The sequence below is a fragment of the Ictidomys tridecemlineatus genome, chromosome 3 (assembly GCF_052094955.1).
Source record: "Ictidomys tridecemlineatus isolate mIctTri1 chromosome 3, mIctTri1.hap1, whole genome shotgun sequence".
Taxonomy (NCBI): Eukaryota; Metazoa; Chordata; class Mammalia; order Rodentia; family Sciuridae; genus Ictidomys; species Ictidomys tridecemlineatus.
Genome location: NC_135479.1, coordinates 181066446 through 181094170, shown reverse-complemented (window position 1 = coordinate 181094170; position 27725 = coordinate 181066446). Strand labels below are relative to the sequence as shown.

General features: G+C 33.2%; 1 protein-coding gene across 4 annotated transcripts in view; it reads left to right on the top strand.

Annotated features, from left to right (window-relative positions):
- Cadm2 (cell adhesion molecule 2) overlaps positions 1-27725 on the top strand; it is a 1002559-nt gene that overhangs the window by 762980 nt on the left and 211854 nt on the right. For all 4 annotated transcript variants that reach the window (XM_040286941.2, XM_040286940.2, XM_005334176.4 and 1 more), the window contains one exon: positions 6980-7129. In XM_040286941.2, the coding sequence (XP_040142875.1) occupies positions 6980-7129 (150 nt within the window). The remainder of the gene's footprint in view (positions 1-6979; positions 7130-27725) is intronic.

Here is a 27725-nt window from a genome sequence, read left to right as displayed (position 1 = left end):
GGATCAGAAGCCAAGGAGGGATCAAGGCCAAGCTTTGGGTACACAAGGACTTCTGTTTCTGAGTTGGTAGCAGGATGGGCTACTCACAATGGCCATAGTGAACACCAGGATTTGGTCTACAGGATTCTAACTACTGATATTGCCAATTTGGCACTGTCATGCTCTGATATCAGAATGAGAAAGCCCTTCCAACCTTCCCTGGCCTTGCAAGACCCACTGCCCGCCAGCTTTGTCTCTTCCTTACTTTGGTCTGGCAGTTGCAATGGTACATAGGTCTCCAAAGTGCTTCCTGTCTCTATGGAAACTGGCAAGCAGCACCAGTCTGATGGCTATGCTCCATAGTGGCTGGGCAAAGGGGTGGCACAGAAGGTGGAGACCAGGTGTTGTACTCTAAAAGGCAAGCTGAATCCAGAAAGGATGAAGTAGAATCAAAGAAAAATAAAATTATATGTTATAAGCCTAGGAAAGTTTTACAAGCAAACCTAAAAACTGGAATTCGATGATAGGAAAAAATAACTAAAGAATTATAAGTATCTGAAAGAACAAATGGACATTGCAAAAGTAGAAATATTTTGCACTTAGTTACCAGTTTTAATTTTTCCTCTGATTTTCTTTCTCACATGATAGAGCATTCATTGCTCTTCTCTTGAGAATTGCAAGCCTGCATTAATGACATTAGTGCTTTTCAATCCAATAGGTTTCAGTATGCAATATGTGTTTCAGTCCACACAACTACTGAGCCACAACTTTCACATTAGAAGGTTATTTGTTTAGAATGCTTTCAGTAATTTAGTGGAAGTAATAGCATGCTGTGTGTGCATTTAGGTATATTTTTAGACTCTAATTTAGGCAATAAGAATGATCTTGAACTTTCTAAGATGCAGGTTCTTTGTATAAATACCCCAAACCAGTTGATGAAATGAAAGGGGGTGGGGTGGGGAAAGAGACAGAGAACAAAATCCTAAGAATACTTGAAAAGGTTTTTAAGAATAGTAGGAATAGTAGGCTAGCTTTGTACATCCTTTAAAAAATGTGTTGCCTATTTCTGTCATTTTTTGTTGTTGTATTTAAGAATGATTTCAGAAAGTATTTTGTATTGACTGATCCATTTGGCCTCTGTTTTTCACATACAAGAGAACTATGATGAGGAGAGTAGTTTGCATTTAAGTGGGGTTCTTGAGAGAACATGCAAAAGTATTTAAAAACATCTCAAACATTAGGTATGCTATTTGATTCAGGTGGCAATGTTTCTGTTGAAAGAGATAATTTTGGATATTAAATTGACAGCTTTCACTAAGTATAGATTTTTACACACTCTTATTAGAAAAACAATATCTTTAATTCTTTTCATGTCTTGTTTTTGTTTGTTCCCCTTCACTCTTTTTAAATCTGGATCTTCTGTTGAGAAAGTTTTTCTCATTTTCAGAAAGAAAAATATAATGAGAGGTCCTAAGTTCCCGTTAAATAGCCCATAAAATGTGATCATTTACTCTGAAAAATTACTGACTGTAACTTACTCCTTCTCAGCTGTGCAAAGCCTCAGCCTCTGCCCTTCTGTCTAGATATATCTCAGGTGATTATTGCTCTTAGTAAGGAGGCACTCATGTGCAGTGAGCACTAGTCTACTGTAGTGGCCCCCTTTAATCTTAAGCTCAGGAAGAGAGATGCAGAAAAGCATTGCCATTGCTCATCATCCATTCAAGAGATAGCAAAGCTTGAATGGTATTGTTTGGGGAAGCAGCGTCATACTTTGGAATCAGTGTTAAAACATGCATCTTTTGCTGCCTTCACTCTTTCAAAAGTACTGCAGGTCTCAAAGATCTCTCTTCATGATTTTGCTTTTTGCTCCTTTTTTTCTAATAACACCTCACAGTCCAATATCAAGGTTAGGGTGGCCATAAACTTGGATTTGACTTCTGTATGTCTTATGTGACAATGTGTTAGATTCTTAAAGGTCATACAGCAAAGAAATGCATGAAATTTGTGAGGAAAGGACTTTTCTTAAGTAAGGTCAACAGGAGACAAGACTCAGTTCACTTGATTTTGAACTTGGTTCCTAATGTTGACAAGGAAAGATTTTAACTATTCTCTCCATAATTATATAACAGATGGAAACAGTGAAGAGATAATGGCAGCTGCTCAGTCTATTTCAAGACAGGGCCAGGAGAGCTATCTTTTCAGGATATTGAATTATTCCTTTTCATTAAAGTGCCTTTCACAGCAATAAATTAGAAAATGATATCTGTATAGCTATAGAAAGTTTTTAAACCACTGGTAATAATAGAAATAAATGTGGCAGCCTAAAAATACTAGCACTACTCTCTACAGAGTAGAGGGTAAATAGAGGCCCATTAGAAAAAAATTATTGAAAGAAATGGGGGGAGCTAAAAACATGTGCAGCAGCAACAATAAGAGACATCAATGACATCTTTCAGTGGTGTGCTATAAATATTTTACAACTTGCTCTATGGGGAAGTTTATTGACCTGTAATGTCTGCCAATTTCCATGGTGAAAATACTCCCTCTGTGGTCAATTTCAAGCTACCAAACCTATGTCACTGAGCACGAAGTGGGGAGAGCTAGAGTCTCAGGATTTGTGTGAGCCAGCTCTAGCATATCATGGTTTTTCTAGAATTTTAAACATCCTTTCATTTGTTAAAAATAGGTATGTAGGTCTAAATGTATCTTTGAAAATGCTTCTACAAATTATGTTTTTCTTTTATCACAGTTAGGCAATCAGAATTAAATTCAGTTTATTTTCATAACCACTCTATGATTAAGCAGGTAAGATATGAAAACAAAGTGCAGGAGTTCAAAATACAGTTCGTGTGATTTCTAGCTATGAGACTATGGGAACATAATTTAAGGTCTCTGTGCATTTGTTCCCTAATATTCAAAGTAGAGATGATGACAAGCTTGTCATTGCAGATTAAATCATTGATACAGGAAGCACAGTTAGCATTGTAGCTAGTGACCTAGGACATTGTGAACACCCCATTCAGGTTAGCTACATTTCACATATATTTAAAGCTGGCTTAATAATGGTGGAGGAATGAGATAAGATAGGAAAGGGACTATTAAACTGGATTAAAGGAAAAGTAAAATGCTTTTAGAATTGTAGAAATCCATCTACCTAGGAAAGCTTAGGGAGGGGTTTTACTAAATATTCAAGAAATATTATTGTATATTGTTTTTTCCTCTTTCTGGTGTACATATTTGCCATACTTCTATCATTTCATGTCCCATTTCAGTGCTGAAATAACATTAGATATCTTTGTTCTTAATTACCATTGGTTATATATTCTACATATACTTCTTATTTATTTGAAACAGAACTTAAAATATCTTAAGACACTTACTAATGTATCTTTAAAGTTCTTAGGATTGACCTTTTTCTGTATTCCTTTTCCTCAATGAAGAATTAGTCTCTACCTCTACCCCTCAATTTATCCATGAACAAATGCAGCTGGCTTGAAATAGTTTTGTCATGCTGCTGTCACACATTCCCCTACAAAAACCAGTCATTATTCTAAGAAAACACATTCACTTTAGACAATGAACACCTTTAGTTTACAATACAGTAGGTTGGGTACCATAGCTGATTCAAAGATTAGATGCCTTGTGATTAAAATCTTAATTAATGTAGAATTAAGTATGAAAGACAGATCACTATACAGATAATAAGAGGACATAAACAGAAGTGATGAAAAAATGGGGATCCTTAAAAAGTAGCCAGCTTCAGAGATTCCAAAGTGCAAGTTTCATAAATCCCATCATGTGCTACTTTGATAAGAATGACTTCTCTAAAATCTAGGATCAGGATGAGCTCAGTTAGAGTCAAGGTTATTTTAAAAGGAGGTCATGAAACAAGTGATACATTTTAGCAATCCTTGCAGATGAAAAAAAAAGATCAGTACTGTACCAAAGCAGATTGTCTCCTTCCTCCACATCACTGTCTCTTCTAAAGTTTCTGATAGTTTTGCAGGTGCCTTAGCAAATTTCTCTTCCTTAAACCATAGTTCCAATGTTGATCCATACAAGACAAATCCTATAGTCCCACAAAATATCTGTATAATAAATGCATTGAGGATGAATTCTTAATTTGATAAAATGTTAATTTTTCTAACTGAAAAAAATGAGTAATTTCTTTGGAAAGACTCTCTGAGATTGAATGTCAACCTTGAGCCATCAGGAGTTAAAAGAGAAAAGTAGTAGCTAACTCTATGCTCTCTGCAGGTTATAACCACAAGTGAAAGGCAATTCAGACCCCAGAGAAGAAGTTTGACTGCCTATAACACAGGCTTTTGAATTGATTTTGGAAACCACATATCCTAAGGGTATTTAGGATTAGTAGATTCTCCACATGAATTTGCTCTCTATTGGGAAAAACTAAATTATTTGACTGCAGGGATTTTAGGCTGCAAGTCCCAGAGAACTGAAGTCATAGCACTTTAAAGTCAGAATCCACTCAGGGAAAAGATAGAGGACACTGTCCTAATCTCCTACCTGGAAGGACAAAGCTCATGTGTGCTGATATATGTAAACTACCTGACATGTAGAAGACCCTAACAAATACTAGTTTCTTTCCTCAGTAGGCCAATAAAGAAGGACTGAAATAGTTATCAAAATTAAATTCTCTATAGCATGGATGATTTAAAGGTAGTTAATATTGAAATCCTCTCTTATTTGACTTAAAATTTAAGTTTTGTTGTTAAAAACGATCATTCACCTTTTTTATTGTTGTCTAATTCACACTTAAATAAAATAAAGCTATTATGACACAGCAGTTTTTATGGAAAGTAAGAATAAAAATGTTGAACTTTCAGAACAAACTTCAGATGGTTCATTGACTTTGTTTCACCATGGGAAAAAAAAAATCACTTAACCTCCCAGTGTCAGTTTACCCATCTGTGAAATGAGAAGGATAATATTTTCTTATGGGGATGTTTTGAAAATTATTTTGCAAATGTAGTGGATGAAATTGTTGCAAGCATCACTGCACTTTTTCCACTTCTTTAAAGAGGCAGACAGCATTATTTATGTACCAGTTGATAGTCAAAATGTCATCTGAGTAGAACTATGTATATTTATTAGCAGTTGTGGGCTTTTTATTACTTAAAGAATCATCCCCAGATTGTTCAATTTATGCATTACATTCATACCTAGGAACCTGAAAAACATGTCTTAAAACCATACTGAGCTTCATATTTATGAGCTAAACTCTGGTAATTATTCCTTCTTTCTGTCTTAGCTCATGTTTTCTCTGATGCTGTTTTTTGCCTCACCTCACTTCACAAGATTGATAGTTCTCCATGTTTCCCTGCTCCAGGTCACCTCTGAGCTGTCGGCAAAGCACATCCCACTTTGGCTCCGGTTGACTTTCAAGTCAACTATCAAAGAATTTATTCCAGACAAATCCTAACCTCAATTTTAAAACTCCACCCTAAAGATTACAGGGAGACATCCTGGGGAGTTGCCATAGTGACTCTAAGAGGTTGGCATTGAGAAGACAAAGCTCCTGATATCAGATTTTTATTCTTGATAGGCCTAATTATATAACATGGTCATGAACCTCTGTGCTTGTGTCAGTAAGGTCTGGAAAGAAATTTTTCCCTTCAGGCTCTTCTGTCTCTTATGGTGCCAATCAACAGGCTTTTTGGTAATAAGATTTTTTATGCCAATAGCTGCAGCATAACCTCAAGTGGTGCTTGTAGTAATGATAGAATCATTATAAAACTAAAGAAGAAAAGGGAAATATATTTCATGGGTGTGATTAAGTCCTTCTAATGTTCTTGCATATGTAAATTGTATTTGACTTAATGAACGACATTGCTCACATAATGGTATTTTAACCTAGCTCTAGAAAATCATTTTTACCCATGTTGATCCTCACTATCAGACTTGTCCGAGCTCATCTCCAGATCATAGTGAAGTGAAACTTATCTATAAATTTTTTGCATGCATGAGTTTAGTTTTAACTATTTGAAGTACACTTATTAAATACATTACATGAATTATTTTAATAAATTAGTATAATACTTAGGAAAATGGAAAACTTGAGAACATGGAAATAATACCAAAATTGACAAGGGTAATTTAAGCTTATGTATTTTCCTGATTATAAAAGAACTATATATTCACTGGAGAAAAGCAGGTGATTACAAAATGAAATGATAAAGAATATTACCTGAATCTTCTTCTGAGTTACAGTAATCACTATATATATATATATATTATTCATTCCTTTGACAAAGTCTCTTGTGCATACTGGCCTTGAACCAAGGGATCCTCATTTTTAATCTCCTGAGTAGCTTGGACTATAAGTGTGTGCCACTATGACTGGCTTTTGTAATAGTTTGATGGATATTCTCCAAGATAAACACTTTAAAGAATATTCACATTGCTTTCTATAATACATTTTGTATTTCTAAAAACAGTTAGATCTATTTAAGAAAAAAACTCTGGTGAAATAGGATTCTTTTATAATTTCCTTTATCAAAAATTAAATCTTAAGTTCTAATATTCATATTTCATAGACTTTATTCAGCATTATAAAAGCTATCAGAAAAGTATTTTATGGGTTTCATATGCTCCTTTAGAGAGTTCAATTCATCCAAAATTATTCAGTGCCTTATCTTCAGCAATGACCCAATCTAGCACCACAAAATTAATACAAGGCCAAGGAAAATTAATGATTATCATGTTACTGTTTGAATGTAAATCTTTATGTGTGCTTAGGAGGGAAAGAAGTTTTTGGAACATGTAAGGGAGTATAAAGGAGTCATAATAGTACATCAAAAATGTCATCCTCTATTAAGGATTTTCAATTATTTTTCTGCCTTTCATAATATATAGATTTGTTGTTATTGTGTTGGTTTAAATTTTATTGAAAGTGAGAAGTGAAGTCCAATGCAGATCTTGGGGAGTTAATCATTTTATAACTTTCATTTAATCAACATTCTCTTTAATCTCCTTTTAGGCAGCCAAGGGCAGTTTCCACTAACACAGAATGTAACGGTTGTTGAAGGCGGAACAGCAATTTTGACCTGCAGGGTTGATCAAAATGATAACACCTCCCTCCAGTGGTCAAATCCAGCTCAACAGACTCTGTACTTTGATGACAAGAAAGGTGAATACATTTTCTTTTACATGTTTTAATCATATTCTGAAATATTCTAATTATAATGAATTTATTTTTCTGAGATGATTCAAATTATTCCTTTTGATTACCAAACTGCTGCTGCTTGTATTTAAACATGTTAAATATTAAATACTTTAGTTTGCAACTCATAAACACTAAAGATAACCTATGTCAACTTTTTAATAAAATAAACAGTTCTAATTCTGTTTTTTAAATGCTTTTATGACTTATCACCCTCTTTCTATGGACTTTATTTTTTAATTCTTGTAGCTGTCTTTTGTATAGTTTGAATATTTTTTCTTACTCCTGGTAGTATATAATTATTTTTATTCATTTTAATTTTATATGATTTAAGATTCTATATGATTTTGGACAGTTTTGTAATTTTATTTTCATATATTGGGCCTGAAAGTAAAAATTGTAGAAATTAGTTCCACAGTAAGGTTAAGTCTTTCTGTTTCTAAAATAAGAAAAATTAGGTAAGAAACTGTATTTACTTAAAGTTAAGTTAGAATTCATTAATTAATTTGAGCTCCTAATTGGATAAAAGGTAGATTTTGGTTCAATTTTATAATTCACATAAACAACTAATAATGTGTACCAAAGTTTCTAAGACTTCATCCATTGTTATAACATGGATGAAAAATCGAGTCCATGATCTGTAATGAAAATATGGAAGGGTTGCTTTAAATAAATTTAAACAACAGATGTTATAAATATTTATTTACATATTATCTGTTTAACATAGTCTTAATAATTTTTATTACTCTATGAATAACAGTAAGATAACTTAATTTCATTTTATCTAATAAAACCAAATAAAGTTTAATAAATATGCCCAATCTATGTAAAATATGTGTTCACTATATTTTGTTCACTAGTATAGCTTTTGCCTTTTATAGTGCTCTAGATTTAAAATAATTTTTTAGTTTTTTAAAAATATGTAATATATAAGAGGCTGATAAGACATTAATTCATTGATTTAACAAATATTTATTGAGTGTCACTTTGTACCAAGCATTAGAGTGAAAGATCAATGTCTCTGCCTTTTTAGGGTATATTTTCTTCTAGAAAAAACTCAGATAATAAACATGAACCAAATGTATTTTAGAGTTTATTGGTAGAAGACACATGCTATTAAAAAAAAAGTTAGAAATGAAAAGTGTGTTAATCAGGGTAATTCAAAGAAACACAAACAAAAAGATGGATGAGTAGATGGATAGAAAGAAAAAAAGTAAGAGAGAACGCAACAGAGAGAGAGTGTGTGTATGAGAGAGAAAGGAAGGAAAGAAAAGAAAAATTGTTGTCCACCTGGCTCAAGTTGACAGGACAGCTAGCAGGTTGACAATTAAGGACCCAGGAAATGGTATATGTTGCAATTCAAGTTCAAAGGCAGTCTGGAAGGTAGAACTTCCTTTTCCTCAGGGCATATCAGACTTTCTCTTAAGGTCTCTGACTGATTTAATAAGGTCTACCTACATTATAGGAAGAAATCTGCTTTAATCAAAAGTCTACTCATTTTAATATTAACCTCTTGTAAAAAATACCTTCAAACCAAAATTGAAACCTGTGTTTTCCAAATATCTGAGTTCAGTAGCCCCAACCCCCTTATCTATGAGGAATATGTTCTAAGACACCCAATGAATGCCTGAAAACTTAGAACTTAACTCCATATGCAGAATTCCCTCTATTATCTGGGTTTTGCCTTCCAAGTTTTCAGTTACTGATACTCAACTACAGGAAACTCTTAAGTTATGTAGCACATCATTGTATAGTAAATTGTTATACTATTTAGTTTTTTTTAATTTGGTTATTTGTACATATTTAGAATAACATAAAATATATTAATTTAGGTATATTGCTATTGCTATTTTCTGTGGCTGCATTTAATGAAACAATTTTGCTTAGTAGCACTTTTTGAAAGTGTATATAATTCTATCAATGAAAAATTGTCCCAAGCAATGGCTATGAACTTTTTCTACATTAGAATATATTTTCTTGTGCTTCATTCATCCTGCAGGTATAAATAGCAAAGCTGCTCTGTTTTTACAGAAGGCATTAGTTGAAATACCAGTTCAGTTTTACTTTTTTAGAAGGTAACGATAATCTTTGAAAGAATGTTGCAATGGACATCTACAATTGTGAGGTCAAGTCCTTAGGCACAAAAATGTCCTTGCCTCTTCTTTCAGTGATTTTATAAGTTACCTTCTACAAAACATCTAAAGCTAAAACTGAATCTGAGTATTTCAAACTAATGCTTCCTTCCTGTAAAAACAGAGCAGCTTATGCTATTTGCAAAGACTGGGAAATAAGGAGATGCCGTGAATTCTAAGGGATAACTATGGAAGAGAAAAAGCTCATAGTATGTTTGGGATATTTGGCAATATATTCTTCATACTGCCATAAAATGCCAAATGCTTCTGATCATATTAATTCTTGAAGTATGTACTTGCTTGTTTTTACATTTTCTTTCACAAATTACAACTTAGAGTTATGTTGCAAAATGCCAGTCTCTCGATCTCTGTGTGTGTGTGTGTGTGTGTGTGTGTGTGTGTGTGTGTAGCACAGCATGTTTCTGACACTGGTATTAAACTTTTTTTCACTCTGTTGTGGTTCTAATCATCAATTGTAATAATTTAACGAAGAGTACTAAATGAGAAAAATCATTTTATTAATGGCATTCTAATATCTATTCCTTTACATGTTGGTGGTTCAGGTCTTACATGATGTCTTAGTTGATGGAAGCTCTAGACAGTGATGTTCATTAAATGCAAGAGTTTAAAAAGTAAAGCATTTTTAAGGAATCCATATCACAATTTCTCCACACCATCTCTTTGTCTGCATTTGTTTGCCTAACTCTCCTCAATCCTAAGGCTTATCTTAAGTAAACAAATATGCCATGCTGTGCCAGAGTCTAAGTGCAGAAGCTAAGCATGGATTTGAGAGTCCAGAGCAACCCATAGCTGTTGTGCAAGTGACAACTGCACTAGAGCAAAACAGAAGGAATGATCATCTGAAAGAGAATTAAGCAGAACACCCTTTCCTAGGAGTTTTGTCAGAGAGGTTAAATGTAAATGACCAGGAACTTTTTCATTGAACATGAGGTACTAGATGGATTTTTTGGCTAATATGTAACTTATATTGTCATAATTCTGATTCAGGTCAAATAAAGAGGAGAGCAGTAAATTCAGACTTTTGCTTCTTTTTAACACATTTAATGTGATTGGTAGCTTTCCCAATTGACAAATGAAAAAACTGATATCAGAAACCCAAGGCAATTTACCCACACACACTTAGCTAATGGCTGGTAGTGAAGGGTTTAAAGTAAAGATACAGCTTACTTGGCCTTAGTTTAAACTGAAACAACTCTGAGAACAAAGGCATTGGAACATCAGTTCACTTTAAGTGGCCATCTCTGACACTGATATTTGGCAGGTTTTTTTTTTTTTTTTCATTGAAGAGTAACATTGCTTCAAATCATTGAGGATGTTCATAGAGTGAGATGGAGGGATATATTACAGCAGCCCTGAAGAAAACATTTCATGAAGATGGACATTTTCTATGCTAGCCTGAATAATTCAGTGTCCACCTATAGATATTCAGATCTAAGTCAATTACAATTCAATGAAATTTAAGCATTTCATTTCTCAGGCATACAAGCCACATTTCAAGTACTCAATTATCATCTATGGCTAGCAGGTACTCTCTGGAAAGCACAGTTTTAGAAGCTGATTCACTCTTTAGATGACATATAGACCCAGCCTTGGCTAGAAGAATATATACTTTCTAGCCAAGAACCCCCTTGTCCATAACAAAACGTACATTGAACCTTAAATAATTGTAATTTTGCTGTTAAAATTTTAGAACTTTAATGGGAACATTGAATCATGGTAGATAGGGAGTCATATCTGACTTTTAATCCTGCTTCTAATGCCAACCAGCAGAGTAATAAAAGGCACTCACCCACACCCCACTAAATCAGATGGTTTGGTGATTGGATCAGAACTGCATTTTTAACAACTCCCTGCCGGCTTTGTGTGCACGCGAAAACCAGAAATCATTAACCTTTGAAGTAGAAATTCAATTAAATTCCATTTCATTTCTGCATAGCTTATGTAGGAAGTCGTTTTCTGTAATACTTAACAACCTGCAAAAGACTAAAATTGAAAGTAAAAATTGAGAGGAAAATTTTGAAGTTCTTTCGGGTCAGAGAAACCTAGAGCTCTCGTAGCGAAGGCAGCATTCACTTGTTATGGTCCTCTTCTCTTTCTCTTTACACAAGCCTAAGCCCAGCTATTGTAACTAGTATCTAAGCATTTGGAATAGAGTGAGTACAGGGAGACAGAGATGGAGGAGTAGAGGTCATGGAAACAGCACGTGAATGCTGTATGGTGTTTGGCAGTAGAAATAAAAACCAATCAATCAGATCATAGTGTCAATTCCTCTGCAGATGTAGAAAAAACAATTGAAGTAGCAAAATCTGATCACTTAATGCTCAGGAAAGAACACTTTAGTTCCTTCCCATTAGTGACAAAAATACTTTTGACAAGCATCTCCAGTAGTGCATATTGTATATGATCAACAGACACACCTCTGTGCTTGTGTTTTTTTTTTGTATAAAAAGGTAAAATATGTTAATTTTTATGATTTTTTCAGTGTTTTTGCTTTTTTAAAATATTGTTTGATTATCCTCAGAAATTTCCCAAAGAAATGAAAATAAAAATCTGTTGAGAGCAAAGACAAAATTGCTGATTTTAATTAGTCAATTATTCTGCTGATAATTTTACATTAATAATGGGTACAAAGAGAGAGGAAGAACATGAATAAGATGTCCTAAAACAAGGAGAGATAAAGAGAAGAAAAATGAGATGAATTTCAAATGAAGGTATAAATTCTCCTGGCTCTGTACCAATCAATGCCACCTAATGGTGTCTATCCCCACAACTTGTATCAATCACCTTGACAAGTTGTGAAATATTAAAGATTAGCTGCATAAATCAGGTACCAAAGGGGCCAGTATTATGCTTCTTCTATTTTTTTTTTCAAAAAATTCAGTTATTCTATATGTACACAAGATGTGAAATTAATGATGATAGTTACTATTACACATTACTCTACACTTATTAAATAATTATCCACATGTTTACTTTTCACTGGATTCTCAACAATATACACAGAAGACCTTTTCATTTTATATATGAAGAAAATGAGAATTACAGATTCGAATATCTTAAATACTGACAAAGCAATGAAGAAAATTGAGTTTCCTGGTGACAAGTCTAAAGCACATGCTTGGTATTCTGAAAATGATTTTATTTTATTACCTTTTGTTTTTTCTTGATTAGTTTATTCTTCCTGTGGGAACTATAACTACTTTTAAGGCTATATTCCAGTGTCACCTTCTCTTAAGATTGATCTCAACACACCTTAGCTAATATTTCATCTCTAACATATCACAATAATTTTATACATAATAGAAAATTTCCTAGAAACTGCATATGGATTATATGAATGTGAATTGGGTCCCCATGAGGAAATAATTGAGTTAAAGAGAATGAACAGACTATTTACAGAGATACAGTCATAATTAAGTGAACTAGCCAAGATGATACAGCACTCAGGAACTACCCCTTGGGACTGTGAGACAGAGAAGAGGGAGCTACAGCCACCATTGTAGAAGAAGGCTTCTTTTTTGTTAGGTTCTGTAACTGCTTGGGAAGAAGGCAGTGTGTGTAGATAAGTAAATCGGTGGTCTGTTCTCTTGTTAATGCCTTTTGTGGGTTGAGCTCAAATGGAAGCTGTAGGTGAAGGGGTGCTGAGTGGATTAGTCTTCCAAGGCAAAGACCATGAATCTGGAAAGATAAACAGAAAGTAACCAGTACAACATGCCATGCATAAATAGTTAACTTTTCAATATTTAGATACTTTCCACTGAAAACCTTGTATCACTCTCTGTTCACCACCTTCAGTTGCTTTGCTTCTTTCCAGAAGAAATAAGTTGCAATAATGCAGCTTTTCCCTAAGATATTAATTCATTTTAATGTATGTTAATATGTCTGTTTATAGGCTTCTTTTTTTTTTTTTAAGAGAGAGTGAGAGAGGAGAGAGGGAGAGAGAGAGAGAATTTCTGATCTTTATTTTTTAGTTCTCGGGGGACACAACATCTTTGTTGGTATGTGGTGCTGAGGATCGAACCCGGGCCGCACGCATGCCAGGCGAGCGCGCTACCGCTTGAGCCACATCCCCAGCCCCTGTTTATAGGCTTCTTAAAGAATTTACTTCAGTTTCTGCTAATGATGATACCATTATTGAGCCTTTTCTTTAAGCAAGGAAAATATTTGGTTGTGGGGTATATAACTACTACCTTTTTCCTTTTTCGTCATATAACTTGAGTCCAGCAATTTCATGAAATACATGAAGAAAATCATATGTTTTGAATTTCATTGGTTACATGGTAGGTTAAACATTAAATCAAAATTTGGAACTTTAACACTCAAGGCCACATATATATGCTTGAGCATTCAACCAATTTTAAATTTTGGGACATTTTAAAGTTCAGCCAAATTTTCCATAATTGACACATGTTATAGAAACTGGATTTAATTTAAGGTGTTACCTTTTATAATACATTCCACAATGTCTTTATTTTAAAATAAAAGTTAAATTTTCTGCAAATAAATCAAATCATGATGCCTTTGTACAAACAGCTTAACTATTGAATTAAATTCTTTTTGTTATTACACATTATTGTTCGCTAATATACTCTGTTGCTAAAACCATACAAAGAAAGCAAACAATTTCTACAACACTGAAATATTTTATTCTATTTTCTATTGATTAACTTGTACATTCATTTGATGATTCAACAAATATTTGTTCACCATCTCCTGTGTGATAGATCCTGTGCCTGGTTGTTTGTAATGATTACTGCTCTCAGATTTTTAGTCCATTTCAAGAAAGCTACTTAAAAGAAACCTTGTCCTTATTAAAATCAAATTTCCTTTATCTTCTAATCATATACATTTCTTAGCACATGTTTTGTAAGGACATGTGCATGTTGGAAATACATATGAAGTCGGCACATGGCTAGAAATTACTGAAATGGCTTTTAACCAACTGGGGAGTATCACTTGTACCAATCATGGAAGTATAGTAGAACAATTACTGGCTAGGGTCAGACTGGGTAGATAATCACCATAATTGTGCTACATATTTTCCTCTCTCAAAACAACAAAGAATTGCAAACAATGAACATAGAATAGGGATTTCCTAGGGGTGTGTATGTGAGTGTATATGTGTGTGCGCACGTGCATGTATTTATATATTTATAACTATTTTAAAACAGCTCATCCAGTTTCAGTTTTCATCATTAAAAGAAAGATGGGCTATATGTATCTAATGGGGTTTTGAAAGTTCAAACATAATACATTATATCTAGATTTGCCATTTCTTTTGAATTATTGCTGTTCTTTCTAAAATTTATAGCTGATTAAAATGAAACACTCAAAGCACTCTCTCAGCATTTTCTCTCCCAGTTTTCCATTTGTACTTCAGTCTACTCACTAGTCTCAATATAAATGGGTGAGACTTAATTCTTACAAACACCCACAGTTAGGTACTAAAATAACATTGCCTCCTACATCTCACCAGAGCTGCAAATGCTTGTTTACTGCTGTTTTCAAGGATCGCTCACAATAGCCTGCTGGGACTAAAGAAATAAATTAGGGAATGTAGAGTACCTATATTAGTTTATAACTCTTCATTGCTCTCACGATTTAAAAATATATTTAAAATATGTATTCAGGGAAAGGTATTTCTAAATTGTATTATTTTGTATGAATAGTGGAGAAATGGTTCCTGAAGAGGCAAGGGGGAGAGAAAACATTCAGTATTTATAAATATAGGCAATATCTAAAGTAATTTTTAAATAATCAAGTGAGCAAATTAAAAACTAGACTTTTTCCATTAAAATTATAACCACAAAAAATTCATAATTTGTTTGCTAATAAGTATTGTCATTAATGAGTGACCATGTACAGTTTTTGTCCTTGTCTACGTTATTGTTTTTTTCTCTACATTTTTGGATAGCTGAGCTGATATTAAGCCTCCTAGTTTTACAATTTACTTAGTACAAAGATATATGGGTTTAAAAAAACTGAATTGTTTTCAAGAGGTACCTAAGTATTAATATTTATAAAGGAGGTTTTTTTAATTCTTGTTTTTACTTCATGTTAAAGTTACTTTCACAAAGAATTTATTAAGAGAAAATATTTGCATAGATTCTCTATCTGAATAAATGGAATCTTCATTTAATATACAAAATGTAAGTTCTGGTTAATGCCTAGGTCAGCACCCATATACTGACAGTTATAACTCAAAATACAGTAGAGGTACTCAGTATAAGCTGAACACATCCATTTCTGTTTGAAATGTTGAAACTATAGCCAAGAAGTTCAGTGGTCTCTAAGTGTTTTGAGTGGAATAAATTTTATGTTATGTTCTAGAACTCAGTTTTTATCTGCATCAAACAATGAGTTTCCACATTGTAGATTTACCATGAGCAAGGACATCACTCTCTTCAAGTCTGATGTACATCATTAGAAAAAATGCAGACTGGGAGTAAAACTTGAATGTGTCTTGTCTAAAATATAATATATTGGTATGCAAATCACGTGGTTACAAATAGAATTAAGCACAGGTATTTTTGCTACTATTAAGATTTTCTAATACACATTAAAGTGCTATAATGATAAAGTATTTTGAAATTTATTTTTGAAATTTTATAATATGTTATCATGGTTTCTGTGCTGATCATTATAAATAGGCTACACAACATAGAGAAAATATGAATTTTAAGTCAATAGGAGATCCTCTGCAGCACGTTGGTGATTTGCAAATTTGACAAATGCTATATAGTAAATACACAATTGTGATTCCCTGCTTACATTATACTTCCTCACACTTACAAATTTTAGTAGATGAAGTTCTCCCCCCAGGTATACCTTTCTTTCCCACGATAGCCATATAGAAAGCCTTTGCATATTTTCCCAAGGAGACAGCAAGGACCAGGGAGTAGAGGATCAGACATGGGGGACCTTGCTAGGAAAATAGCATCTACTCAAATGTCATCAAATGGAAAGAGATCAGTCCTAAATCAGACCTGAAAGTCTGTGGAAGTGCCCATACACATCTCCAAGTCATCACGGATCTGAATTATCTACTTTCTACTTTTAGTTTAAGTCCCTTCCTGTCAATGAACAACAACAAAAAAAGTGAGAACAATAACACCTAAAAAGGCAAAGCCCTTGTCCTAAATACCCCTTAGCTTAATTCAGATTTTTTTAAAAATTTTGTTTCATGCAGGGGGATTTGGTATATACATTTCTTGTAACAGACCTTGTAGAGGGCCTGTTCTAGCTTCTTGATACCGCTGAAGCCCTTCCTTCATACAACTAACATGTTCTGAGCAAGGCCCTAGATGTGGGGCTGTAACAGTGATCATGAAACTAAACTTTATGAAGCCTGGTCAGTATTTGTCAAATCATCTGTGAGAACCATATTTGCTCAAATATGGCAAAGTACAAATGATATCTTTATAAAGTATGGTAAAAATTAATACTAGATAACAAAATAATGAGACATACAAAATGCAAGTCCCGAGTTTTTACTATTTGTTTTTGCAAATATAACATATTTAAAAAGCAAAGAATTGCAAAATTATCTATTCGTTGAATGTGGCATATCAGGAATAACACAGGTAATTATTATACTTGAAATATTTTATTGTTCTTCAATCAGAAACAAAATATAAAATAAATAGGAATTGTTCATATTCACACTTTGAATTAACATTATATATATATATATATCAATTATTTAAAACGTGTGCTGTTTCTTATTAATTGGGCTAATCTCTGTGGATTTACTACAGCATTTCTTGCAAAGAATAATGTATAAACTAAAGTAGTCTATGTCTTATATTAATAGCTGTCATAGTGGAAAAATGAGTCTCAGACAAGTGCATTGACAGAAATGGAAGAAGAGATTTTGAAGCAATTTCAGTAAGCTTAGGATACTTATTTTAAACTTTTATACAAAATGAGGCAAATTTTGCTGCATTTTCGAAATTCACGTTCAATCTGGCATTGGTAATCAGTTCTAGTATTTATCCTGTAAACTTATACGTAAATGTACTTTTTGATGAAAGAAATCAATTCAGAATTCATGAATTTCTATATGTGTATTTTTTTTGATGGAATATTAAATTCAAAATATCCCATCAGTGTTAGAAGATGATATATGGTAACTTTTGCAAATATTAAATACCAAGATAATCACCTATTTTGCTAAAAATATACTTAATTTATAGAGATCATGTTATAAATAATTGTAGAAACTGTTCTAAGCATTTCTTACTTTTCACTTTGACCTCATGAGTATTTGAGAAACATAAATTTACTAGAAGCAGTAAAAGTGTTAAAGATAACAAGTATATCAGACTAAAGAAGGAGACTGAATGTTTACATATTTAAAATTTAAAAATGGACTGATTCCTTTTGTTGTAGAAACTAGAGGGGTTTTGTTGTTGTTGGTATTGTTCAGGCTATAAAATCTGTGCCTCAGCATAGAGTATAGTTGCTTATAATCAATGTCTGTTATCGCATAATACAGAGAATAATCTTGTGTTTAATGAATTAGCTTTTACATCTGTAACTCATATTTTTTATTACATTGATAAGAACCCTGAAATTTAGTTGATATTGTTATTGGGTAGTAAGACTTTCTTAATGAAGGAAGCAATACATTCATTTAAGGTCTGCATGAGCCCTTAATCTGAATTTTTCGAAATGTTTCTCTGCCATTGTTGTTTGCCAAACCACTTCTATGAAAACATAAGCTACAAATTACTTTTGCTAACACAGATCACATACTTGGAAGATATGGCAATGTCAAGTTGCTCTAAAAGATCTTCAGCATTTGTGCTCAAATTCTACTTTTATCCTTTTGTGGGTAGCTAACAGTTTCTGAACTACCACTCTGAGAGGCACTGAGTTGTCATAAGAAGTGGAAATCATGCCTGTTTTTCAGAAGTGTGATTAATATTACCAATGGTCTTAGAAAGATTCCTGGTGAATAATACGTGCATGACTAAAAGGGACAATTAAATTATATTGTACAATTATACCTCACTTTAGGGAAACTTATAGTTGTAAAACTTATAGTTGTAAAACCAAAACAATGTATCTGAAATGAAAGTGTGGATATTCATGTACAGAAATGTATCTTTCTTTACTTATGATTTCACACTTAGATGTGTAAAGATGTAGATATGTAATAATAATCAGTATATCTTGTAAGAAAAACTGACAAATTGCTATAGAGTGATGAGTGTATGTGAAGAAAAAATGCAGCCAATTAGAGAGATGAGGAAAAAAATACTCAAAGCAGGAGATGGACTTTGAGATTGGCTTAAATGGTTAGCAGAGTACTTTGCTGCAGTTTGCGATAGTTCCCAAAGCTTCCTATGCAATTTGCTCTTAGGTTCCAATCTGGCACATTTTTCATCCATACAGAGTTTACGCAAGAAAAAGCAATAGTTTATTTTATCTCAGAGTCCTTAGAAAGCATTAAGTTATATAGTATTCACAATCATTATATTGTTATATGCATTTTCCATATAAGAATACTGAGGGAAAGAGAAATCTAATGACTTGCTTAAGTCTGCCATGTTTGCAGTGGTGCAAGGGTATGATATTGGAGAGTCCAACCTCATGGCCTTTGCTACCCAGAAGTGGAGAGTGCTGTCTTTCTCATAGTAAGTAAATGGGAGCTGAGAATAGAAAGGTAAGAGTGAATTTATAGAGGAAGAAAATGAGCAGAGGGCCTTTCCAACAAAACCTAGATGAGCTGACAGTGCACAGGTGAGCTGTGAAGGGGACTGAGGGAAGGAGGTGTGACTGTTCTGTTCTTTGGGGGAGGGAGGCTGGTGGACACTGCTGTGGATGAAGAATTAATGTAGAGTGGAGAGGTAAGAGTTGAAGCTGGGTGAAGTCAGTTGAACACAGTCAGGAAAGTGAAAATCACTTGTAAAGTTTAAATTGTCTGAAAGTCTTTAAAATGATATGCAAATGTGGCAAGCAACACATTCTGAGGAAAGAACAGCTACATATCCTCATATCTCATTTTAGCACTTGGAAATTTGCTTGCTGGGTATAGTGGCAGACTTTCCCATTTGGACTAAGGCCAGGTAATTGAACTGAGAAACAGTAAGGAGACAAACTAAGAACTGGGAAAGGAAAGGGCAAAAGCAAAGTTAGGAATAACCGAAAAAATTGTTTATATTGACAATAAATTGGCTGACTACATAAATAGGGTGAGGTGTGAGTGATAATCAATAAGGATTCATATCTTAAACCTCTGTGACTATGATGCTTTAAAAGAAAATAGGAGCTTTAGGAGGAGGAAAAGAATGTGAAGTGATTAATGAAAATATTGAATATAGGTAATATGAAGAATATTTTTGAAAACTTTCAAAAATAATAATTTGTATGGAAAAATTATTATTTGCATATATGCATGCATGAATTATAGAAGCTGACATATAGGTGACCTGAGTGTATAACAAAAATATAAAACTGATAAGAATTTAAATAAAATAACCATGAGAATATGTACTCAGTTCATATAGAAAACACAAGGTACCATCAAAAGTTTGAGGTTAGATGGGTTGAATGAGGGCACACAAATAGAAAAACTAGGAAATGAGAGAAGATACAGGATGAACCAGCAACAGGGAGAAGATATTGTTTATTACCCTCAAATCTGTTATGGCATGTAGTTTAAGCTGTAACCAAAACATGCTGCCACTATAAGAAATCAAAGTGACTCCTGCCTTAGTCCTGTCCTACCCTACAGTTTATAGTCAATGCCTTTCTTTGGTTGGCCAGAGGATAAGATCTCTGAGGAAATGCATTCCTTAAGAATATTATCACATTAGCAAATATACTCAGGTAACAGGGTAGGTCATACAAAGTACAGGGGTGCAAATGGCCAACTATGACATATCACCATGAGTAAAATACTTATTCATTGAATAATCTTAAAAGGGCTGTGGGCTTTGAATATGCATTTTATCACATATTATCTGAATAAACTTTTATTAAGACCCTATGCCAAGATGGTTTGAAATACTAGTTTGGTTATCAAAGCTTACACTCAATGTTGTAATTCTTTTAAGATGTTTTCTTTACTCTGTAGAAATGTGGATATTATTGAAAATGATTTCTAGTATAAACTGTTTTAATTAATAATTGCTATGTTCCACAATTCCAATAATATATCTTTGCAAGTAAAATAATATAGCTTAAAGATTAGTTTTGTAATTGTATCATGACAGTATAATTACTGGCCTTTTATTTTATCATGTAATTTACAGAAATTCAGCATAATTAAAAAACTTTCTCATTCTAATATGATTCATTTATTATACATTTTACAAGTACATTATCAATCACTTTGTGAATAGCATTATATAGTACCAATGAATTAATCATGGGATGTGTGTAATTATTGGCAAGCATGACTCTATTTTTTGTATCAAGCTGCCCACTGTACTATTTAATGAACAAATGCACTTAGACATAATCATTACTTTTCACGCTATTTCTTTTAAAATAATGACAAATCACATGTTCACATTTCAATCATTAAAATAACAGTAGAGAAATGAATGGTTTGCCTGATTGTAGGTTGTTGTAGTTCTTTTTGTTCTAAACAACTTTTTGTATCATTTATGCTTTCATGATTACCAAAAATGCAAATAACTGGAATTGTCTTAAGAGGCAGAAGTTAAGTAAAAATGTGAAATACCTCCTTTTTCTCCAAATTTTAAGATGGAAAGATCCCCCCTATAGTTACCAAATGATGGCAAAGAAATGATGGAGAGGGGGACAAAGAAGAATAAACATTTTTCTTTGAATTGAACCATGGGGAATTTCTAGAAGATTTACAAGCATGTTGGCTCATTGATTACTCAGATGGCAGAAAGATATTCTCAGTGTGTGCTCCTCTATCCTAATGAAAAAGACTATTAACCTACGTCAAAATGAATATTAAAAGTTTTATTTTTATTAAATGGAGAGCTCTGTTTAACCCATTTGGAGAATTGGCCCTCTTTTTGAAAATTGCAACCATTTTTGAAGAAATATCACTGCAATTACAAATCAAGTGGAAGTTAGATTTGATACAGCGTTGTTACATTCTGATTGCAAGACAAATGTACTCAGGAACTGAGTTCTTTGTGGCTCAGAGATTATGTGGGAAATTCTAATTTCACTAAGTTACCCAAATTGACCTTAAAATGGAGGGTCACACATGCAGGCTAGAAATTGCATGAAGGACGCTGAAAAGCCCCATTAATACTGCCGATTTCAATGATCTCAAAGAGAGGGTATTAAGGCAATCACAGTAGGTTTCATTGAGATCTTTCTTTTTATTGAATAAAATTGAACATTTAAGTAAATGAATAATCATTTTTGGACAACATAATATGAAAATATATGACCATAAAAACTTGATAGCCCTCCAGCCGTGCTTGTAGAAATTGCAGTCTCTTACAAATGTTATAGTGGGTGGTAGCTCTGTAGAAAATTATAATGGCTGTCTGAATTCTAGTACATTTTATAAAATATCCATTTTTATTACTTTTTCAGGTATATGTAGTAATGTTATATATGCTATGTTGTGTAGTGTGGCCTGTGTCGATCCACAAAATACTATATTTTCTTTAATATCAAATAAATTGAGCAGGAAATTATAAAACTCTGGAAATTCAAGTCTGTATAGGTAAATTAGGCAACAGGGGATTATTCTACTTATAAAAACTTTAATTATTATCTTTCTGTTTTATCACTTTAGAGATTCTGTTCCTTTCATTGTGTAGGAATCAGACCAGAGGATACTAAAGGGACAGTGTATTAGAAATGTTCATGTTAAAGGTTTCAAAATGAGACTTTTCCTGAGGCTTACTTTAATATGTGTTTAGAAACAGTAGTGAATCCTGCTGTGCTGTATTTTCCTCAAATGTATTAATCCATAGGAAAAAATACCTACACATTTCTACTGGAATTTTTAAAGTAAAAATTATATATATTCAAGGTGTACAACGTGAGGATTTGATACATGTACACGTTTTGTAATGATTACGACAATCAAATTAACACATCCATCACTCCCCATGTCTTATGCTAAATCCCCAGAATTTCATCTTATAACTCAAAGTTTGTACATTTTGACCAGCAATTCATTTCTTTTCCCGTCCTCCTAACCCCTGTAACCACTATTCTATTTTCTGCTTCTACAGGTTCAACATTTTTAGATTTTCCATGTATGTCAGATCATGTAGTATGTGTCTTTTTGTATTGAGCTTATTTCATCCTAGTGTAATGTGCTCCAGTTTCATTCTTGCTCTTTCCAAAGGCAGGATTTCTTTTATAATAATAGATTATATTATCTCATGTTTGTATACCACATTTTGTATTATCCATTCATCCTATTATGGACATTTGAACTAAATTCTTTTTTTTTTTTTACTCTTTTTTTTTTTATTAGTTGCTCTGGACTGAATTCTTATCTAGACTAAGGTGAATAATGCTAAATGAACGTGGGAGTGCAGATATCTCTTCCACATGTTGATTTCTTTTAATTTGGCTATGTACCAGTAGTGTGATTAATGAGTAAAATGGCAGTTTACTTATATTTTTTGAGGAACTCCATACTGTTTTTCCTAATGACAAACCACCAGTTTTCATTGCCACCAACAGCGTACAAGTGTTCAATTTTCCACATCCTCGCCAGCACTGGTTTTCTCCTGTCTTTTTTGATGATGGTCATCCTAATAGATATGAGATGATCTCACTGGGGGTTTTATTGTGTTTCTTTCTTGATGATTAATGATACTTAACACCTTTATATATCTGTTGGCTATTTTTATGTCTTCTTTGGAAAAAAATTCTATTTAGATCCATTTTGTAATCATGTTATTTGGATCTTTGTTTTTTTAAATTTGTGGTTATAATAATTTCTTTTCCATTATTTTTGTACAGGTTCTTGATAATGTTTGTATATTAGCACATCATTAGATATTTCATTTGCAAATACTTTCTCCTATTCCCTTGGTTGCCTTTTCATTTTGTTTATTGCTTCTTTGATCTTCCAAAGATTTGTAGCTTGATAGAGTTCCACTTTTTTATTTTTGCTTTTGCTGCCCAGACTTTTTGTGTCACACTCAGAAAAAAATCATTCACAATATTGAGGCACTTTTCTCCTTGTTTACTTCTAGGAGTTTTATGGTTTCACATCTTACATTTAATTCCTTAATCTATTTCTAATCATTGTGTGTGTGTGTGTGTGTGTGTGTGTGTGTGTGTGTGTGTTGCATAGAACAAGAGTCCTGTTTTATTATTTTCCATGTGGATTTCCAGTTTTCCCAGTATAATTGATTGAAGAGACATCTTTTCCCTTTTTCATAGCACTCTTGTCAAACTAGTTGACCCATATACACAGGTGTATTTCTGGGCTCTGTATTTGGCTTCATTGATCTATGTGTCTTATTTTATGCCAGTAATATACTGTTTTGAATAATACAGCTTTGTAATATGTTTGAAAATCCTCGAGCATGGTGTGTCCAGGTTTGTTCATTTTGCCCAATATTATTTTAACTATTGTGGTTTTGGAGGGGTTTCCATAAGAATTTTTAGATTTTTTTCTATTTCTGTAAAGAATGCCATGGAAATTTTGATAGGAATTACATTAAAGTTGTAGATGATTTGGGGTAGTATTGAAAATTTAATAATATTGACTTTTCTAATTCATGCAGATGGAGGTATATTTCCATTTATTCCTTGCTGCTAATTTTAATATGGAATGTTTTAGTATTTAAGCATGAATCATCTATAAAATATCTAATTTATTAATAAAATAAAAGTCCAAAATCAGCTCCTCTGACTATCAAATAATTCTTAAATGAAAGAGAATCATTATGGATCTAGTGTTTGTGTGTATTTTTCATTTGATATTATTTAAAATGATAAAAATGTGTATATAACATTAAAATAATTTTTTGACATTAATACATACTATGCTATCTGTTCTTAAAAATTATAAATGTAGAAAATCTAAGCTAAACATAAATATTATCCAGTATGTAAATCAATGATTACCACAAAGCTTCTAATTAGTTAGAAATTTAAACTATGGCATTAAGGAAACTGTCTAAAGCATAACCCAAAATACAGAAGTTAAAAATTATCAAGAAGATGAACTTATGAGTATAAATAGAAAAAAATTTACTTTTCACATGTTAATTATATTCACTTGAATGGGTTTGTATTATTTTAATATATTAAAGTCATCTTCTAGTTCATTGTGTTGGGCAACAGTTTTTTAGGAATATTAATACCAAAACATGATCATTATTCAGTCCCTGTTCTGAGTTTGATATCCTAAGGGTATATGTCTTTTAGGAAAAAATCAAGATGGCCTTGGGTACATAATAATGGATTAACATTCACTAAGAGATTGGTGTATATCACACACTGGGTTGAGACTCCATAGTTGACATCTTGTTTAACTTCTTCAATTTTAGTACACCAATCTTAGTTTTTCTGCAATTATACTTTCTTCAATTTCAGCTACAAGTGGTCCACTGTGCTTCAAAAATATGAAATGCCAGGCCCGATGGTACATGCCTGTAATCCCAATGGCTTTGTAGACTAAGGCAGAAGGATCACAGTTCAAAGCCAGCCTCAGAATCTGCGTGAGACCCTAATAAACTCTGCAAGACCCTGTCTCAAAAAATTTACTAAGAGATGGGGATGTGGCTCAGTAATTAAGCACCCCTGGGATCAATCCCTGGTGAAAAAGAAAGAGAGGAAAGAAAAAATGGAGGATTCCAGAAATAAACAACTCATAATACTTTAAAATATATAATTTTTTAGTTGTAGATGGACACAATACATTCATTTATTTATTTATCTTTATGTGGTACTGAGGATCGAACACAAGGCCTCACACATGCTAGGTGAGTGCTCTACCACTGAGCCACAACTCATAGCCCATAACTCATAAATTTTAAATATCATGATGAAAACTCATGCTAACCTATGCTCTCTTGCACCATCCATTCCAGGCTATGAATGATTCCTTTATCCAGTATATCCATGCTGTATAGGCTATCCACCCAGCAGTCAGTAATCAACTGACTAAATAGATCAACCGCTATGACATTGTACTACTTGCATGTAGAGTTTTGTACTCTCTGCAAGTTTAGGCATCCATTGGAGGTCTTGAATATAAAGAAGAAATTACTGGATACAGAGGCTCAGAGAAGTTAAATAAATTGATAATGTTTACAGAACTCATAATGGACACAGCTAATCAATAACTATATTAGCCAAGAAATTAAAATTACCTAGATACTCATTACACATGTAGGTATGTGGGAGTGTGCTTGCAAACATGAGTATATATATGTGAATGTTGAAATCATGAGTGTGATGATCTCTTGATCTCATTGAGGTGACAGGAATTAAAATGAAAGAAATGTGTAACTTCTTGAAGTACATAAAACCTTCAGGGGAGAAGGAAAGAAGGAAGGAAGGAAGGAAGGAAGGAAAGAAGGAAGGAAGGAAGGAAGGAAGGAAGGAAGGAAGGAAGGAAGGAAGGAAGGAAGGAAGGAAGGAAAGAAGGGAGGGAGGGAGGGAGGAAGGGAGGGAGGAAGGGAGAGAGGGAGGATGGATTTAGAAAAGCTTTCCTCCAAAAGCCCTAATTGTTTTTGCTGTGGTTGCCTTTTCTTCTTTTCTCACATGCTTGTGATTAATGTTTTGATAGACATATTTTGATAGCTTTTTAAAAAGCTACACTTTAAAATTTGAAATGTGTGAGAGGCAGCTACTATGAGAACAGTTGCAGCTTCCCTTTTTTTTCTTTTCTTTTCCTTTCCTGACTTGTTGGCCTTGTCCTGTTAATCACTACTCATTCTGAGCTGTAGGGAAATTCTCAAAAGATTGCCTGGAAGTGGAGCTCACAAGGGCATTTTTCATTTGAGAAACTTCAAGAAGCTGTGTAAGGTACTGTGAACCTTTGGATAAAGCACAGCTACAAAAACTCTTGGTTAGAATTCTCAATGAGTTTTTTTTTACAAGTGTATTTTATAGAATGATAATGTCTTTCGTTTTTCTACCTTCATTATTGGTGTTTTCCCTAAAAAGCCCCTGTACTTTATCTCTTCCTACTTTACTTAGTAAAGGAACTTGCAAATTAATCTCCAAAGTAAATCTTAGAGACCTTGTTTGTAGTTTCAGAAAATATTTTAGATCTAAATCCCTTGTTTACAAAAGACTCCGCATAGGCTGGGATTCATATACTGTCTCTAACTAGTGAATTTCCCCATTAATTAGGTCTTTTCATGTAACTCCCTTTATTTCTACTGAAAGTTGCCATATCTCTAGTTAATTCCTGGCAATAAACCACAGTACATGTTTAAAAAACACTCAATGAAGGATTTTTTTTAAAGTATTACTCTCATAAAGGCTGATATTGTAAATGTTATAATTGCTCATAAATCATCAGTTTTGAAAAGGTATTTTACTTTTGTGGTGCCAAATAGAATAAAAATGATGTTGATGGCTTCTAATGAAGAGACAGAAACACTCTGAGAGCAACTGACCTTCTATCATCACTTACTTACACAGATTTTTTAAGGTAGGAAGAGAAAATTCCCTTTAAACAATTTAGGTTGAGTAACTTGCTGGTAAAGTGCATTTTCTGTTAGTGCAGTGAGCTGAGAATAGTCAAAGGAAAGAGCCCCAAAGGCATGATTGTAAAAAATGACCATTTGTTATTGTCATAGATAATAATTTATTCCAGGGAAAGAAAAGAAGATATTGTGGTCACATATGGCTTCAGGTTCTTTCTACCTTCTGCTGACTGCTAACAATAATTAGAAATTTTTAGAGGCAAACTGATCAAGGCCTCGATCAGGCTCCTTTTGCAAGAGTCAATAGTGGAGGTCAGGATTAATTTGTTGCTTTAAAATGTGGAAATTACTCTCCATGTTTGAGAGCAGTATGTGGCACCCCTTAACTATATGATAAAAAGGGCCTTGAATTTCACTGTACGTGTGTGACATAAAGGATATCTATTTGGAAAAATTTAATGGGGCTGGAATTGAGGGTAATAGAAACTGAATTGGAGTAATTTATGTTGTGCACAGAAGAAGATGGCCAGGAAACTTCAAAGACGATCCCTTCTGCATGACTAAAACTGAATAGACATTTTAAAGCTTTCTTCTTTTTCATGAAACTACGTATCAATGTACTGATTCCAGAGTTTATATATTTAAAGATTTTGATATAAGCATCCATATAGCTGTATTAGTGGCTGACCAACAAAACACAGCAACAAATATAATTTAGATAATAAGGAAAGTTATTTCAGTAGCTTCTAGTTAAACACCTGAGGAAGAATTTAAACTTATTGATCCTGGTAGTCATAGAAGAGATAGTTCTCCATTTTAGCTCTAAAA